Source organism: Anas acuta, chromosome 3, assembly GCF_963932015.1.
Source record: "Anas acuta chromosome 3, bAnaAcu1.1, whole genome shotgun sequence".
Lineage (NCBI taxonomy): Eukaryota > Metazoa > Chordata > Aves > Anseriformes > Anatidae > Anas > Anas acuta.
In genome coordinates this window covers 110,536,889-110,553,626 of record NC_088981.1, presented here as the reverse complement: position 1 = coordinate 110,553,626, position 16,738 = coordinate 110,536,889, and the positions used below count along the sequence as shown (strand labels likewise).

The following is a 16,738-nucleotide window of genomic DNA, read 5'->3' as shown; positions in this document are numbered from 1 at the left end:
CTTTGGTCGTCGAAGCCGGAGACGAGTTGGCCACCAGGCTCGTGATCACGTCGCTGTTGCCCGTGGTGCAGGCGGCGGTGGCCGGGGTGGGGAGCCGGGAGGGGACGATGGGCAGGGGCAGCAGCCCGGGGCGGTTGGTGCTGGTGGTGCTGGCGGCGCTGCTGCAGTTGGTGCTGCCGACGTGGTTGCCGTTGGAGCTCCAGTCCCGGCGATCCCACCCGGCCCGATAATCTCTTTCAAACCGGCTGTGGTGCCGTGACATCTCGGTGAAGGGCGGCTGCTTCTCAAAGGGAACTCGAGAGCGTGCCTGAAAGATTGAAAAGCAAAGAGGTGTTGGGAGTGAGGTCCCTGCAGAGTGCCCGTGCTCTGCAGTCACCAGGACAAGCTCCTGCCAAGCCTCCTCTGTGTTAGGAGAGCATTGTTACACTCCTATTCTGAGCTGAACGTCGGGAGGAAGAGAGCAGTGTTGTAGTAAATGTTAATCAAGAACAGAAGTTGGAGAGTTTGAACAACTACAAGCATGTGGTGGAGAGACCCGTGCCTCGGACCCGAGGAAACACCATCTGCCCAAACTCTCCAGCAGAATAACAAGTAACAGCACACAAATCATGGGACGCTGAGCTAGAAGAAAATCATCCTTCAAATCTTCTGATAGCAGGAAAACGTTTCCAACAGCTCCATCTTGCAGTTTTCTCAACAGTCTTCAGATCATCACTATGACTTCTCTGCACTTGACGTGCGACCAAATAATCCTAAAGACCAGAGGGAGAAAAATCTGCCTGCTGGAGCTATTCATTACCTCTCTGTTTTTAAAGCTGAGTACTGCTTTGCACTGTCCCCTACCCTCCTTTTGACTCGACCTCCTCCCACGGGAGGAACATTTCACCCCAAGGACGCCCGAGCTTTCCCTAGAGCTTCTGTTCTCCAGGGCACGCCGGCATTTTCTGTCTCCTGCTTTTGGCTAGACGTAAAACACTTAATGTAGCCAAGATGATCAAATGACCAAATCACTTTGTGTGAGCATCCTGTCCTTATCATTACTTACCTCCTCAGTCTTTGTTATCCACAGATTTTATCAGCCAGGAGCAAGACGGCTGAACACAACGCTGGGACTTGAGACTCCCAACATCTAATCCTAGTTCTGATAATTATATCTTACATAGCCTACAGCAGTTATTTAAGTCTTCCTGCCGAGGTTTCCTAACCTGCAAAATGGTGGCAATAATGCTATTTTCCCAGCAGAGGTCTGAGTAACTGAGAGTTTACAGCATTTCGAATTGAAGAACAGTATAAATACATGCTAAATATATTTATTCCCATAAATAAATAATGAGTATCTAGGTCACTGCAGCATCTGATTTATTTTATTTGCATCACACGATCCAATAAATTGTTTGTAATAATAACAACAGGTCAGCTGAAGCAATTTTGTTTCACAAATTCTTAGATACAAAAACGGACAGTAAAAATATCTGCTAGTAATGGCTGAGGATGGAAGCTAAAACAAAACTCACCCAGAAACTTAGAGATAACAAACTGCTTCAGAGAGCTATTATTTAGAAGTGGTATAAACCAGTGTGCCTATCAACAATTTTGGTAGTTATTCACCCAGTAGAACTAAAAAAAAAAGCAAACAAAACCAACTACTATGACTAAATGCAGTGTATTAAAGGCTCATGTGCTTCACCAAGGAGCTACTGGCTTGAGAGGAAAAAAACTCTTCCTCAGTTAAAAAATGAATAATATAAATATGTATTAGAAAACAGCAACAACAACAAAATCCCTACCACAATCATCTTCCAACACAGATCTCCCAAGAACCTGCATTGGCAATGGTGATGATGCCACCCTGCTCCAGCAGAGCTGTGGATGTTAACCACAAAATCAGCACTCCTGGTAATCCAACAGAACCAGTTGGTTTTTCTCTGGTAGGATTTGATGCAAGATTTGACTTTATGACTTGGAGGTTGAGGGATTCAAAAATTCCCCTTTCTCCTGTTTTTGTGGCTTTCTGATACTTTAAATCAGAAAGGTCATTTGGGGTTTTCCACAGGACCGTATGGACATGATAGACAGACAGAAAACATGGTAAAAACCAGAGGCACAAGTGCTGTGATAGATGCAGCAGCGAAAACAGAAACTTTTGTTTCAGGAGCAGCGAAGAAAGCAAGTTTTTCCTCTTGTGTCAAGCATCTCAGAATAAAATCTGTACCTAAAGATAGCATCTTTAAAGGTTAAAAATTCCACAGGCATAAACCTCCTTCCTTTAGTTTTATAAACCTTTTGCAAAGCCAGGCAAAAAGGGAGACTGTAAACTGCAAGCCGCAATTTCACAATAGCCTTTATTATTCCCTGCTTTGGAAGTTTCTTCTCATATCTTATATCCCCCAGTGCAGGAAGCGATCTTTTTTGACTGTTTGGAAGGTGGCTGTCAATTGAATGCCCTTCTCCTTCTGTGCTCGAGGATCTCCATTAGCTGTATTAGTGTACTTCTTGACAAGGGAATGAGAGAGAACCAAATCACATATCCCCCACCCACCCACACACTTGAGTATATCTGACATTTAATTCAGCGGAGAGCAGAGCACACATGCACACAAGTCAATAGCTAGCAGTTTTTGCCACACGATCCAAGACACCATGCCCCCAGCAATTCTACTATCAGATGAGACTGACAGGCAATTACGTCAATAACAAGGAGGAAAAAAGCCTGTGACTAAGCCGTGCATTAAGAAGTTTACTTAAAACCCACCGCCCTCTTCACAAGCAAGTTCTCCTCTTTGTCCAGTTACCGTCTTTTATTCTATTTACAATAAAAAATAAAAGCAAGAGCTGGAAATGCACTGCGTTAAATATACACCACTTGTTTCAAGCGTGTTGGTTTTGGCTGGATGCAAAGATATTTGACAGCAAGAAGACGTGCAGAAAAACTGGAGGGGATAACTATCTAATAAATGGGTATTCAACTGCTAGTGCTTGTTATTAATTGCTTAAAATTAGAAACAATATAAAATGTTCTCATAAATAGCTGCTGGGTGAGGTAAGAAATGGTCTGGGCTAGCTCTTAAATGTATTTTTGGATCCAGAGTTTATGCTTTGTCTAGTCTATCTTTGTCAAGGATCATAATCATAATAATAATGCTTAAAACATATTTTGTACTCAGAAGAAAAACTTCTCTGACAAGCTGTGTCCCGAGCCAAGCTCAATCATCACATTCCTCCGCAGAGAGCTCGACACGGGACAGCAGCATAAACCATCCTGAGGAACGGCCCTGAAGGAGGCCAGAGCAAAAACCACACACGAACAGCGAGGACAGCAGTCACTAATCACAGGCATACAAATATTTCCACCTTAACGCAGCTGTTGGCTGTTCCAAAGTCAGAGATTCACAGAACCATAGGATATCTCGAGCTGGAAGGGACCCACAAGGATCATCGGGTCCAGCTCCTGGCTCCACACAGGACCACCCAAAACCAGACCCTATGTCTGGGAGCATTGTCCCAACCTTTCTTGAACTCCAGCAGCTCGGTGCTGTGACCACTGCCCTGGGGACCTGTCCCAATGCCCGACCACCTCTGGGTGCAGAACCTTTCCCTCACACCCAGCCTGACCCTGCCCTGTCCCAGCTTTGTATCCAGTTTTAGGCTAAATTTTCCATGGATTGTTTTAGATTTTTTTTCAAGAATAAGGGAAAACCAAACCAAACCAAACAGAAAACCACACCTTTCCAGTGGGGAGAAAGGGAGAAGAAAGATACTAATGCTTATAAATACCAGTATCAATACCCACAAATAATTCATTGTTTTTCCCTTTTTAAGGTTTTTTTTCCTCAACATTCATATGCATGCACACGTATTTTTCTTTTCTAGGCCCTTCAATTTTAGCTTTAAATCCCCCTGAGCACCACAAAAGTAAAAAAAAAAAAAAAAAAAAAAGAAGAAGAAGGTTTTCACCTCATTTTTCAAACTTGGGGAACTCCCAGCACTGCCCACAATACACTTGCTGCCCCAGCTAATTATAATCTATCGACTTCTGTTTTGGAGCCTATCAACTATCTATCAACTCTTTTTTTTTTTTTTTTTTTTTTTTTTTCTGCTAGCACAAAGCTCCCCACTGCTTTGTCCAGAAGTCATTTCTCAAGGAGATGAGCTTAAAACCATCTCAGATACGTCCCCCATGGCTCCAGATACCACAAAACCACACGGTAGTCATGCCTGGCAATAGAAAGACCGTAGGATTTGCATACATCAGAAGTCCACGAGGAGGGCTATCGCATGCTGTTACTGCTGAAAATCACTCTGTACAGCTAATTCAGCTGACAAACTATCTAGTGAAGGTGGTGAAGTCAATGAGACAGGCCTTCCCCCACGCTCTACCAAGAAGGAATCGCCGGAGTAGCCAGGTGTCTTTAATCTCGACGAGAGAGGAAATGTGTGTTCCTGTTTGTCACACAGAATCAAAGGATTTCGCTGTGCAGCCAAAAGGAACAAAAATGCTCTTGGAGGGGGAAAAACACCCTTACTAAACTAAAGAGGGAGGAGAGAAAAGAGAGAAACCCATAGCCGTAACTGGATGAACTGATAAATTCGAAGCAAAAAGGAGATCAAAACGGCATTAAGGGGAGAGCTGCGGAAAAGGCTATAAGCTACAGAAGAGAGATCGAGCAAGCAGGCGGAATTAAGAAGCCCACGACAAATCTGAAATGAGATTTAGTGATATGGCAAAGCAAACAAAATGCCTGCCCTGGTCCCTGAAGATCACCATCGATGCGTAGGTGTAGCAAGGACTGAACCATGCCAAGCGTTGAGAGCCCACTGATTTCAGTGAACGGCCCTGCAAAGTTCCCTGGAGCCAGGCAAGACATGAACCTGACCCTTTCCTCTGTAATTTACTTTCACTGCAAGACAGGCCTGGGAAGGTTGACTAGGGAAGAAGGTAGGAGAGCAATGAAACAGGACTGACTGCCCTACTGAGAAATGTGGCAGGTGTCTGTCCTGGCTCCCCATGGCCAAAATACACGGTGCAGCGGGTGAGAAAGGCCAAAAAAAAAGAAATGACTTTAAATCTCCTCTTGAAGGAAGGTAAAATGTGAATCAGTTCTCTGCTAGTGAAAACCACAAATTTTTGAAATTTCTCATACAAACAGCTTGCCCAACAATAAAATTTGAGATTTATGTTTCTTCTGCAGAACGGGAGCATCTTCAGGTCTATAACATGGGGCACCTACACGTACAACTGTATTCAACCTCCAAATTTACCCCAAGCCCTTTGGCAATTCAGAAGCCCTCCTGCCTTCTCAGCTGAAAACCGCCCTCATGCTGGTGCTCATTTTTCACCACGTGTCTTCTGCCAGCTCGTTTGTGCCGTGTTTCCGCAGCTTCCACATCTGTACACAGAGGCAAGAAAAAGACCAGAGGCGTTTGAGATAGCGGCGTGCTAACTACAGGCCTCTTACCAGGTTCAAACAGATCATTGCTGCAGATTTATTAAACCTAAGTGATTAACATTTCATTTTATGCTCAATACATTTAAACACAGCCCTTCTTCCCCCGAGCCCAAAGCACTCACTGTTCTGCAGAAAAAATGTTTCCCATTCATGTTCCTCTAAATGACAGTCCGGCTTGAGCCTTAGAGCAGCTTTTTTCCCTGCTCTCCACGCTTATCTAGTCAAGGTCTCCTTAAAATGCCTGTCCTCACAGATATAAATACAAGGAAAAACAGGCTTTCCGCCAGTCTGAAGCACGAGAATCAGATTTCTTAGACTATTAGTCAACTTCATTAAGTGACTTCAAAAATAAAGGTCAGCCTTTTAATTTAAATTTTTTCCTGGGTAAGCATTTGTTTCTAAATTTACCTTTTACATAATAACATTGGAGAAATATGATCGGCAAGAGAGGTTGGGAGACAGCACAGCGGAAGTAGGTATGCAGTCATTAGAGAGATGGAAGAAAAGAAGAAAGAAAGAGTTTGAAACATTAAAATAAGCAGCTAAATAGCCTGACGAGTTTTCAGACTGGCTGAACGGAAGCACAGATAAAATAGGTTATTAGAGAGCTTAAAAAGCAGTTAAGTGCATGCAAAGCATAAGTATTTTATGAGATTTACAGAAAAAAAATATGAAGAAGAAGAGAGAGATTTGCTGTAATCAGATCTAGCATGAAGGACTGTAACTGATACAGAAGAAGATGTCTAAGTACCTAACCTCGAATGATTTCAGATATATGCTGCAGGGGAACTGTTACTGGATGCAGTTTTATCAGTGCATACCAACACAACAAACCCTTCCCGAGGCACAGGGGTAAGGACATTAATTTATGTATACAGCACCAAAATCTCATCGAAATGTATAAATTCTGGGCATCATTTAATTGCAAGCACACACATGCACACACTTTGCACGCAAGTAAATGTGGCTTTAAAAAAACATCTTTCAAATAAAATAGTAGCCCTATCAACCAGTAACAAACTAGTCAACCTCGCAGCTTTGGGAGCTAGTCTTTACTTCAGAAGCGTGACAAACAAAATGTTTAATTTCAGCTCAACATTATTTATAACCTACGAAGACGCTCTTAGATAGATATGGAATCATTGTTAGAAGCCTACAAGGATCTGACTACTCCATTTTTACAATTTTTACTTAACTTCTTTTTTTTCCATTTGGGTAACTTCATTGAAAGACTTCTTTGTTAGACTAAGGCAGTAGGAATCCAATCAAGAGATTCTGTAAAGCTGAACTACAAGCAGCTGTGTAGAAAGATAAGACCCAGAAATATTTGAGGGGCAAGGAAACAACTTTATTATCAAGCAAGGTCTACTTTTGTAAACCCCTGATTTAGTCTTGTAAACAGTTGTAAAGCTCTTGTAAAATCCAAGACAAGGCAGAGAGGCTTGAGCTGCTTTGCTACAATCAGATCTTTAAAAAAAAAAAAAAGAAAAAAAAGTCCTAACACTGTAAGTGATAAAGGAGCACAAGATTTAAGAGATTATATAGGACTTAATTTTCCAAATATATGCTGGACGAGACCATGCTTTGGGACATATTAAAAAAAATCAGAGCTGCAAACACAACTCTCTTCCCAGGACAGAGTCCACTATGCAAAACACGTAAATTAGATATTTCCTTCCCTGTTTCAAAATATTGTAGAAAAGTGTGTATATGCTTGAATTTTTAAGATAGGTGTGGAAAAATTATCTTTAGATAAGTAAAAAGATAAACTAGACTATCCAATTAAAAAAAAAAATAAATCAGCCACATTGAGAGTGAAACCCTACCTCACTAGTTTGGTTTCTTTCTCCTGAAGTTGGCAGGATATGGTTGTCCCAAAACAAGGAGTTATTAAAAAGTCTGCATGTGTATGTTTTATTCCTAAGTTTCTGGGAAATTTCAAGTGGAAATTTATTTTAAATACAGTAATTTCCTATATTTCATCCTTTGCTTTCAAGTGCCAGTTCCTTTCCAACCTGAGTGGTAGTGATAACACACCCTGCAATTTATGGATCACGAGCATTGGCAGGGTGAGAAAAATTCACAGTGCTCCAGAAACATCCTCCTGCTCACACCACTGGAGCAGAAGATGAAGAACAATGCCACTTAAAAACCCTGCAATGTGTCAGATTTGGACACACACAAAGGTACACGGTTTACATCAGATTACCTTTTGGGGAATCCCCCTATCTGTCAAATGTCTTGCACTATACTGAAAGGCCTTGATCCCCATCCTCAGACAAAGCCATTGTCAATTATACATTGATATAAAATATACAAATGGATATAAAATGGTTTGGGATAGGCACCTTGAGAATATTCTTAACTCCATTCCTCTCTCTCTAGGTTTTTATCTGAAAGATCTCTCATTTGATCTGTTTCTCCCCCATGGCACGCTGCAAACATCCCCCCAAAGCTCAGGGCAGAGCTCTGAGCTCCATTCCCCAAAATCAATTTCAGCTGCCATTTGCTGCAGATTCTTGGGCGCTGCAATGTCCTCCTGCAGCAACGCGACTGGAATTTTGCACAGCAATTTTCTAAATGAAAATCCACCAGAACTTTACACAAAGGCATAATAAACTTTCTTAGATGTCTCTACAGGGTCCTGAGTAGCCGGCGCTGCCTGGAACCCAGCCTGGTGAAAAAATGGGGAGAGAGAAAATCCATCCTGTTCCTCCGTAACACTTCTGCTTGCAAAACACTGCCCAAAACATTGACTTCCCTAATTAAATTATCTCATTAGCATGAAAAGCAAACAAAAGGAAGCCAAATGCCAAAAGCTGCTATGTTAACGGCCAGTTCGGTTCGTGGGGAGGTTGTGCAGGAAGGTTCACAGGGCTGAGCCGGCAGCCGGGACCCCAAATCCCTGCACAGGGGCTGCCTGGGCATCGGCCAGCAACCACGGTCCAAAATTGCCAGCGGGGAAAAACAGAGGAGGGAAGGCAGGGATGCGACTAGGTTGCTTCTGGGGAAACTGGCCATCTTCTCAAAATGCACGGGGTGGATGCCAGCACCTGACATACCTAATCTCGCCCAAGACTTCATAGTTAATAAAGCAGAAATGGAGAATAAGCTACTGTCGGCGTTGCCAAATGTCACAAATTAGATCTCGCAAAATTTAATTAAGAGGTTCTCAGCTCTTTTGGGGCTGGTTTCTTAGGGGTGCAGACTAGGTCTTCAGATTGTATTTGGACCAGGCAGGAGAAATTCCCTTTGATTTGCTGCCATTCTCAATTTTCCAGCCCTTGGAGAAGACTGATCAAGTAGTGACTACCACTAGTTCTACTAGGAGAAAGGTCTCCACCAAGGAAAGGGTTAAATACAGTGTATTTTGCTGCAAAATCTCTCTGGATCACCTACATTCCTTCAAATATTAATTAACTGTATTTTTAATTTCTCTTTTACAGGGTATTTTTAGGTTGTCCTATCCCCATTTTCCATGTTCACAGGTAGAAGCTTCAGGTGGCACCAGGGGAAGCAGCACATTTTCCCTTTCAGGACTGAGGCCCTCTGACCACACAGTGTTTTCAAACACATTGTTCTAAGAGGATGCATTTATCACTCCCCCAAAATGAAGATCACATGTATGCTGCAGTGAGCAACAGCATCTGGTATATAAAAACGGCTTATTAGATGCAAAATGCCTCCAAAACAAACAAGAAATATTAAATCTACTGCACACAGATGAACACAGGCCATATCATCATGTATCTAAGCATCCTGGAGGTTTTTACATGATGCACTTCGTGCTGTTGACTGAAGTAGGAAAGTGCAGTTATCCCCATCCTGAGATAGGGAATTTCCAGAGGCTGTGCAAGATGTCTACACCATGGGGAATAACTCCTGTTTTTGCAGTTTCAGGTGCCCTGAATATGGGTCGATTGCTGACCTCCACGCTCATATCCTCAAAAGCTTTCTCACTTTTCATTTATGGAGCCACCTCTACTCTAGTCACACTTTTAGAGGGGAGTTTCCTTGCACATTTCCAGGAGACATTTGCTTGCTTTGTGGCACTGGTACCATCACTACCCGTGCATCAGTACACGTAACCCTTTTCCCAGCTAAAAATATTGGACTTTTCTTCCAGCTCACCTGGCAGACACTTGGGGATTTCAAATCTCAATGTTCCCATCCTGGTGGATGTCACTGAAGGCCAGAAGCCCATGTTATCTGTCCGTATGCAGTCACAGCTCATCACCTCTGTTTGGTCTACCCATGTTTCGTAAAGCGACTGATTTTATTCTCAGCTGGTTCACCAGAAGAAGTATCGCTTACATCTGCTTGTTATTTTTGCTTTGTTTTGAAAGGCGGATGCTTCAGGAATGAGAGGGACTGTGCCACCACCCTAACGAACTAATAGCACACCCAGTATCAAAGCCACCTGCTTCTCAGCTTGCTCCTGTGCCTCTTAAAAGCAATTCCTGTTATCACTTCTTCCACCACCCCTTCTTGCTTCTCACTTAAAATTTGCCACTAGCGGCTCATGTTTTATCTTTCCAACTGTCGGATGAAAACTGTTTGCCGAACGCAGTAAATCAGCAACCTACCTTTTCTAGGCCAGAGGTCTGAAGCTTTTAATTAGCTGCTTTAGAACTAGCATGATAACATAAGGATCAGCTCACTTCTCAAAAGCATGAACTGCTTGCAAAAACCCTCTCAAGATACGTTAGGTGATGTAGAACCTCAAAAAATCACAGAGATAAATCATGCCACGTTTGGTAAGCACCTACTGAAATGTGGATTTAAGAATATGGAGAACCTAGTTTAGAATATAACCGTGAAGCTCCCAGATTTGCAAGCACTGGCCAAAATGTTTGCATTTTATCCTGAATAGCAATCATTCATTTCCGTTCAGCCAAAGCTGTCAAAAACTCTATATGCAGTCTTGTAGCGAGATTTCTACATACATGCCAAATGCCTGTATAGCAAACATCTGGCCTCGCTTCTGTTCCATGGCTTTGCCAAAGAATAAGTCCGTCAGATTTTTTGTTGTTGTGCCTTTTATTTTTTTTTTCTCCACTGTGCCTCAGGTCGTTTTTCTTAAAATGAAATCATTAAAACAGGCAGAGGAAGGAGGAGTAAGGCGAAGAGATGTAGCATCTGAGTAATCTTCCAGTGGGACTAATTTTACTAAGCATTTGTGCTACTGCTACCAGTCAATCACTACAAGTATTATTGAAAACTAAAAATAAAATAAAACAAAAAAAAATTAACTGCATTTAGCAAAGAATATTGGCATAGAAAGAAGGAAAAACACATATGCTCTTCTATAAACTAGAGGCTCCGTTTACTCAAATGTCCTCAATATCAATATAAAATGTATTAACATAAAAAAATAACTTGCTGCTCCCTTATTTTGCATTCCTTTTACATCCGTACTTCTCCGAGGCAACAGATCAGAATGGCGCAGTGCCTTCCCCTCCGGCCAAGTGCAATAAACAGGCAGGTGTAATATAAGGCTGCGGCGCCTCAGCTCTCCTCCCAAACAATTGATCTTCCAGGCCTACGGTGTAATTCAGTCCTGGTAGCTCCCTGCACATGCCTCATTCCTGATCGGTCAATTATTTCAAATCAGGCAGAATTAAAGTGTTATTTTTGTGGGGGGGGGAAGATATTCACCAGTGACCGAAGTGAAACTAATAAACTAATTTCCCTTCGCTGCCTTGGGCAAAACAGAAAAATCCAAGTCTCGGAAAGAAAGACTGCAGCTGTTTCATCAGTCTGTTGCCCAAACCCGCTTGCAATTTACTATCTTCAAATTCAATTTTTGTTCACGGAACAATTTTGGAAACGAAGCACAACACAGAGAAAACAGCAAAAAAGGAAACAGCGAGAGTCCGTGACTCTGCAAGACCGAGCTGAGCGGCGCGAGCCTCCTGAGAGGAGGGGAGCAGCACGCTCCTCTTCTTTGAAACCGAGCGTATTCCTCCTGCCAGTAGCGAATTTATCCAGTAGATGTCAACACCAGCAAAAAATATGTGTAAAGCCAACCTTAACAGCAACAGCAGTCACTTCAATTTACGGGAGTGCATCAGAGGAGAGCTTAATATTTAGGAGCATCGCGTGCTTATTCTCCGCTGTCCCATCCCTGCATCTTCCAGTACGGATCTGGCCTGGGCCATCTGTCAATAAACATACATGGAGCAAAATAATTGCATTTCTAGCTTTTAGACTAATACTGCCTGGTTTGCTGGAAAATGGAAAAATTGCTAATGAGCATGTGATTACTTTCAGATTAGATCTGAGGAAATTTTTCAGTGGAGGAGTAGGGAGAGGGTGGGTGAAATACTATTTGGTGCAAAGCGACTCCGACAAGCAAAATCTTCATAGTTACTAAATATAATCTGAAGAGGTCTGTTCCTTTCTGACCTTTCGCTGCGTGGTTAAGCAATGCAATAATTTCATGGATTTTGCTCTTTCCTCAAGAAGCTTCTCAGCCTACAACGGTGACCTGAGATTCCCATGCTGACCCCAGGTCAACAGATACTTGTTGTTCCTGTAAGGTTTCTTCTATATTGTAATACACCAAGGATGGGCTGTTGTAAGCCTGTTAGTGCTATTATCACTCAGAAGACTGAATTTGCTGACAAGTTTTAACCATGCAAAAAAAAAAAAACAACAAAAAAAAAACAAGGCCATTGCTGTTGACACTTTTAAATCTACTATTAAGATCTGACTGTTTGAACAGCTTGCGTGCAGTATCTGAAGTACAGATTTCTGTTTCCTTTTTGTTTATTTTTAGATAAACCTTGTGTTTCTACTCTGCAATGTTTGCATTTGGCTGCTGAGCATGCAGTAATCGCATACATTATACGCACTGCTTAGAGACACTTTGCATCGCAGCCCATCAGGTTTTTTTGGATAGATTAAAAGGGAAAGGAAATAACAGATCATTTTCCTGATTGATTAATCCTTCCGCACATTGCCATTTTCCCATAAACATTAGGAGGAAAACCAAAAGTATGTTGTGACATCTAATAGCGAGACATTGAAGCAAATTATTTTATTACCGCTACAAAACTTACTAAGGAGCTTGTTTTCACAGGGATCTAAAACATGGCACGGAAACCCAAATGAATATATTACAGAGACTCATCACTCTGAGCAGAATTATTCCTCGCATGTAAACCTTACAGCTCTTAAGAGAAGCATATATCCTGCGTAAGAGCAATAATGTGGCTGCAGGTTATCTCATCAGCTTGGCCAGAAATTCTGGATCTCTGAGGAAGCAAAAACAGTGGGCAAAAGCTGAGACTGTGAATTATCGTAATTTAACCAATTCTTAGGCATTGACAGGAGCGGGCTCGGGAAGATCAGACAAAGGCACTGCACTCTCAGTAAATAATTGTAATAGGTGATGGCATACGAGGGAATAAAGCTCTAAATACTGGGAAAAGGCATCAAATGTGAAATGTAACATCACGAGACAAGAAGCAGCAGCAGCAGCACGGCCAGGATGGGGAGCCCACGTCCCCTGCAGCTGCTCCACAGCTCTGGGTGCGGGCACGGACCTCCAAAGGGAGTGCCCCAAATGGTGTGGAGATAACACGCGGGTGTTGTTAGGCTGCCCACAGTTTTGCAGCCTGGTACTAGCAATCCTTTCACTTACCATCAATGTTTTCTCTGAATCCAGGTCTCTAAAGAAACAGCGAGAACTTTTCATTTGCTGTGACACCTCGACTGCCGTGTGCATGACTCACTGCACCATTCCTGTTAGTCTTAGGAATTTATGGATTTTTATGGCGATAAAGCACAAGAGACCATGATGATCATTCTGTCCTGAGACCACGAACAGCGCAGCCCCACAGCCACTTTCCCCAAGTTCAGCCTTCTGCTTTGCACATGAAGGCAATTGGTAAGAGATCTCCTTGGCTTTACCTCCCTGTCTTTAGCTCAACCCCTGAGCTTTTTCCCCACATTTTCTCTCCCTGTCCTGAGGAAAGGGGAGTGATGGAGAGGCCGGGTGTGGGTCCAGCAAGGCTGACCCATCACAGCGAGCAAAGATCTGCAGCTGCTTTTTCTTTCCAGGATCTCCCAAGGCATTCTCCGTGCTAATAGGGAAGAGGGACAAAAAGGACTGAATATTTTTGTATCTGCAATATTTTAGTGTATTTATAAAAGACACCATGGAGAAAACCTCCTAAATTATTACAAAAGCTGGGGTTTTGCTTTATTGCTCACTTTAAAGACGTGTTCTTTATTGCCGCTCTATTATGAAATTTTGTTCAATGCATCATATCATTAAATTTTTGTCTATCCAATTTTAAATAATTTCTAAGCTGACGTAAGTGTATGAGCTGCTTGGAATAGTCTTCCTAGATGGAGTGCTATACCAATTGCTTTCCTGAATAAAGTACATATCCATTGAATTTCCTTGATCTTCTAGGTAAGTAATGACATCCACTTAGGAAGGATTAGACATACACTTAGGAATAATGCCTGTCTGTAACTAGATCTCTTATTTTTCAGCATTCACATATAATGGCCCCATTATATGTTTGATTACTGTGGTCAGGCTAAACAGAATTATTTGTTTAGAAGTTTTTTTAATGATTTTTTTTTTTTTGAGAGAAGTTCAACTTTGCCTATTTACTGAATCCTCTGATTTTCTGAAGGTTATTTTCAATGGTCCCAAAGACTGTCCCTTCCTAACTTTCAGCGAGAGATTCCCAAGTGCATTTCACTCAAATATACAATTTTGTCAGATGTCCTTTCTTCTCCTCCTTTGGTCTTCATTCCTGAAGTTACAGTTTCTAACAGAATTTTCCTACACAAGGTTATCCAGTTCCTCCTATTTCAATACAGTGATAAGCATTTATGTCGCACTCTGTCTTCAAAGCACTTTACAAACATTAAATATTTAATGCTCATGGTATCCCTCTTATTCTCAACCCCATTTTACAGGTAGGGAAACAGACTCAGAGGTTAAGTGATTTTGTTTCAAGTCACATCACAAGTTACTGATGGATGTGAGACCAGAATACATGAGCTCTGATTTTCAGTTCCTCACACAGAAGTAGACAAGCCTTGTTCTTTCGCTTCATAATAATAATGAAAAACTTTGCTCTTGTTCAGGGGGAATTTCTCTTTCGCTTTGGAGGTTCTGAAGCCAAGGAGAAACCTGAGTTGCAGGAAGAGCTCAAAAGGAAAACCAAAACAACAGGAAAAACAGCCCAAAATGACCAGGGAGACACTTATCTGCTTTGTAAACCATCCTTTAGTGTTCTAGAAGGGAAACCACAAAAGTATATCCTCAGAAATGGGACAGTGTTTTTTGGCAGCATTTACATACAGAGACACACAGGTACATATCTATACATACATATATATGTATATTCTCAACCACTAAGTAAACCCAGAACACAGAGACCTTCCAGCCAGAGAAGAATTTGCAATTTAAAAACTGAAGTACTTTTCAAAATGGCATCACTAAAGAGCTTTAGCATTTGATAAGAAGATTACAGTATATTCAATTGCACAGAGCAAAAGCCTTTTAAAATAAAGTACAGGAATAGTGAAGCCAGGCATTTGCAAGAAGATAACAAGAAGCTAATCGGCCAGTGGAAAAGGTGCGCCCTGCTGCATAGAGCATTCAGGAGCCAGTCAGATTTTGAAACTCAAATAATGAATGTTGTTTTTTTTTTTTCAGCTTTAACATTTTTCATAATCCAAGCGGGAGGTCTAAACACAGGCTGTATGCAACATTAACTGTATTTCCCTGTAACAGGCTTCTGTGGGAACAAATGCTCAGTGTCAGGCTGGTACTGTACGTCCATTTAATTGAGCTGAGAAAACTCTCCTGCTCCCAAAGAAAGCTCATCTCTTCTCTCCATGGATGTGACTATAGAGCTGGCAGATAATATCTGGCTCTCACTCATTATTTATACAACCACCTAATTATCTCCCAGAGACTCCCCGTTTTGTAGAATTTGCTTTTTGGAAACGTCACCCGTCAGCTGAATGGCAAGCCAAACCCAGCCCCAGATGCCGTGACAGTGGGTGCTGTACCCAGAGCATCCCTGGCTACGACACGTGGGACACGGCACAGGGGCCCGCAGTACCACCCACACGGGGACAGGCTCCTCGTGTCTGTTTAAGATTTCTCCTGGGATATGCACACATTCAAGAAAGACAGAATAAAAATGCTCTTAGAGAGAAATATGATATGGTTAGGGGCCAAAGATGCGCAAAACATGTATCTGCATATCGCAGTTCCCTCCACTGGGCCACTGGGTTCTGTCTTAGCACTGACACTGCTCCAACCCCACCACATCCAAACACTGCTGATACCTATTTAGTGGTGACAAAATCTTCTGAGGTCAAGAACTGCTGTTATCCCTCCTCTCCTGCTGATGAATTGAGGATGGAGAGAATATGAACCAAAGCTAAAGAAGCCCTCAGGTAGGGAGAGCAGAGCCTGAATTGAAACATGTACAAAACCCCTCTGCAGGAAATCACATTTTGCTAATATTTAGGTGCCCAACGTCCTGCTGTTATATAAGCCAAAGGGAATATTATTTGGGCAGTTATCGCTGCAGGAACATTGGAAATTCCCAAACAAGTCAGCCACTGCCCAAATCCCACGGTGTCATGTCACGAGCCCCTCCAACACGCAAACATACACTGTGCTGAGCACCAAAGGGAGGTGAAACGGTGTGATCCGTCCTGCTGAGGGATTTGGATTGCAACCTCAGCTCCCTCTATAATTCAAGCACGGGGCATTATAAAAAAAACCTTCTGGAGTCAGAGGTTTCCATGCCAGGAGCTGATGTGCCTGGCATGGCTGCATTCATCACAACATTGGAGCTAGAGCTCTCTTTCAGGTGGTATCGTATTTTATTTTTTATTTTTATTTTTATTTTTATTTTTATTAATTCTAGCTTTAGTCTAAAGGCAAGGAACGGGTATAATCCTCTGCTCTCTTGAGATCTCTTATATGACTTTGGGTAAATCATTCGGGCTCAGCTCAACAGAGCGTTGGAGCTCACTGGGGAGAGAGAAGAAAAGCACCCAAGGACACACAGCAGCTTAGCACCACGCCTCCACCGCTCTGCTAGCACAGCTTTGGGGCAAAACCCCAAAACCAAACCTCAGATCTCAACCACAGCCCATGAGGGAGGGCACTGGTGTTTCTGCTGCCACCACTCCTGGGGACTGAAGCCACCACGATACTGCAGATTTGCCATTATTTTCCTCGGGCACTCACATTCAGCTACTGCATGAAGTACGTGCTTCTGCTTTACTGGTCAGGT

The 16,738-nt window shown here is 42.4% G+C and overlaps 1 protein-coding gene across 15 annotated transcripts in view; it reads right to left on the bottom strand.

Moving 5' to 3' along the window:
• KLHL29 (kelch like family member 29) overlaps positions 1-16,738 on the bottom strand; it is a 389,115-nt gene that overhangs the window by 244,901 nt on the left and 127,476 nt on the right. For all 15 annotated transcript variants that reach the window (XM_068678729.1, XM_068678733.1, XM_068678722.1 and 12 more), the window contains one exon: positions 2-307. In XM_068678729.1, coding sequence (XP_068534830.1) covers positions 2-262 — 261 coding nt within the window. In that variant the 5' untranslated portion in view covers positions 263-307. The remainder of the gene's footprint in view (position 1; positions 308-16,738) is intronic.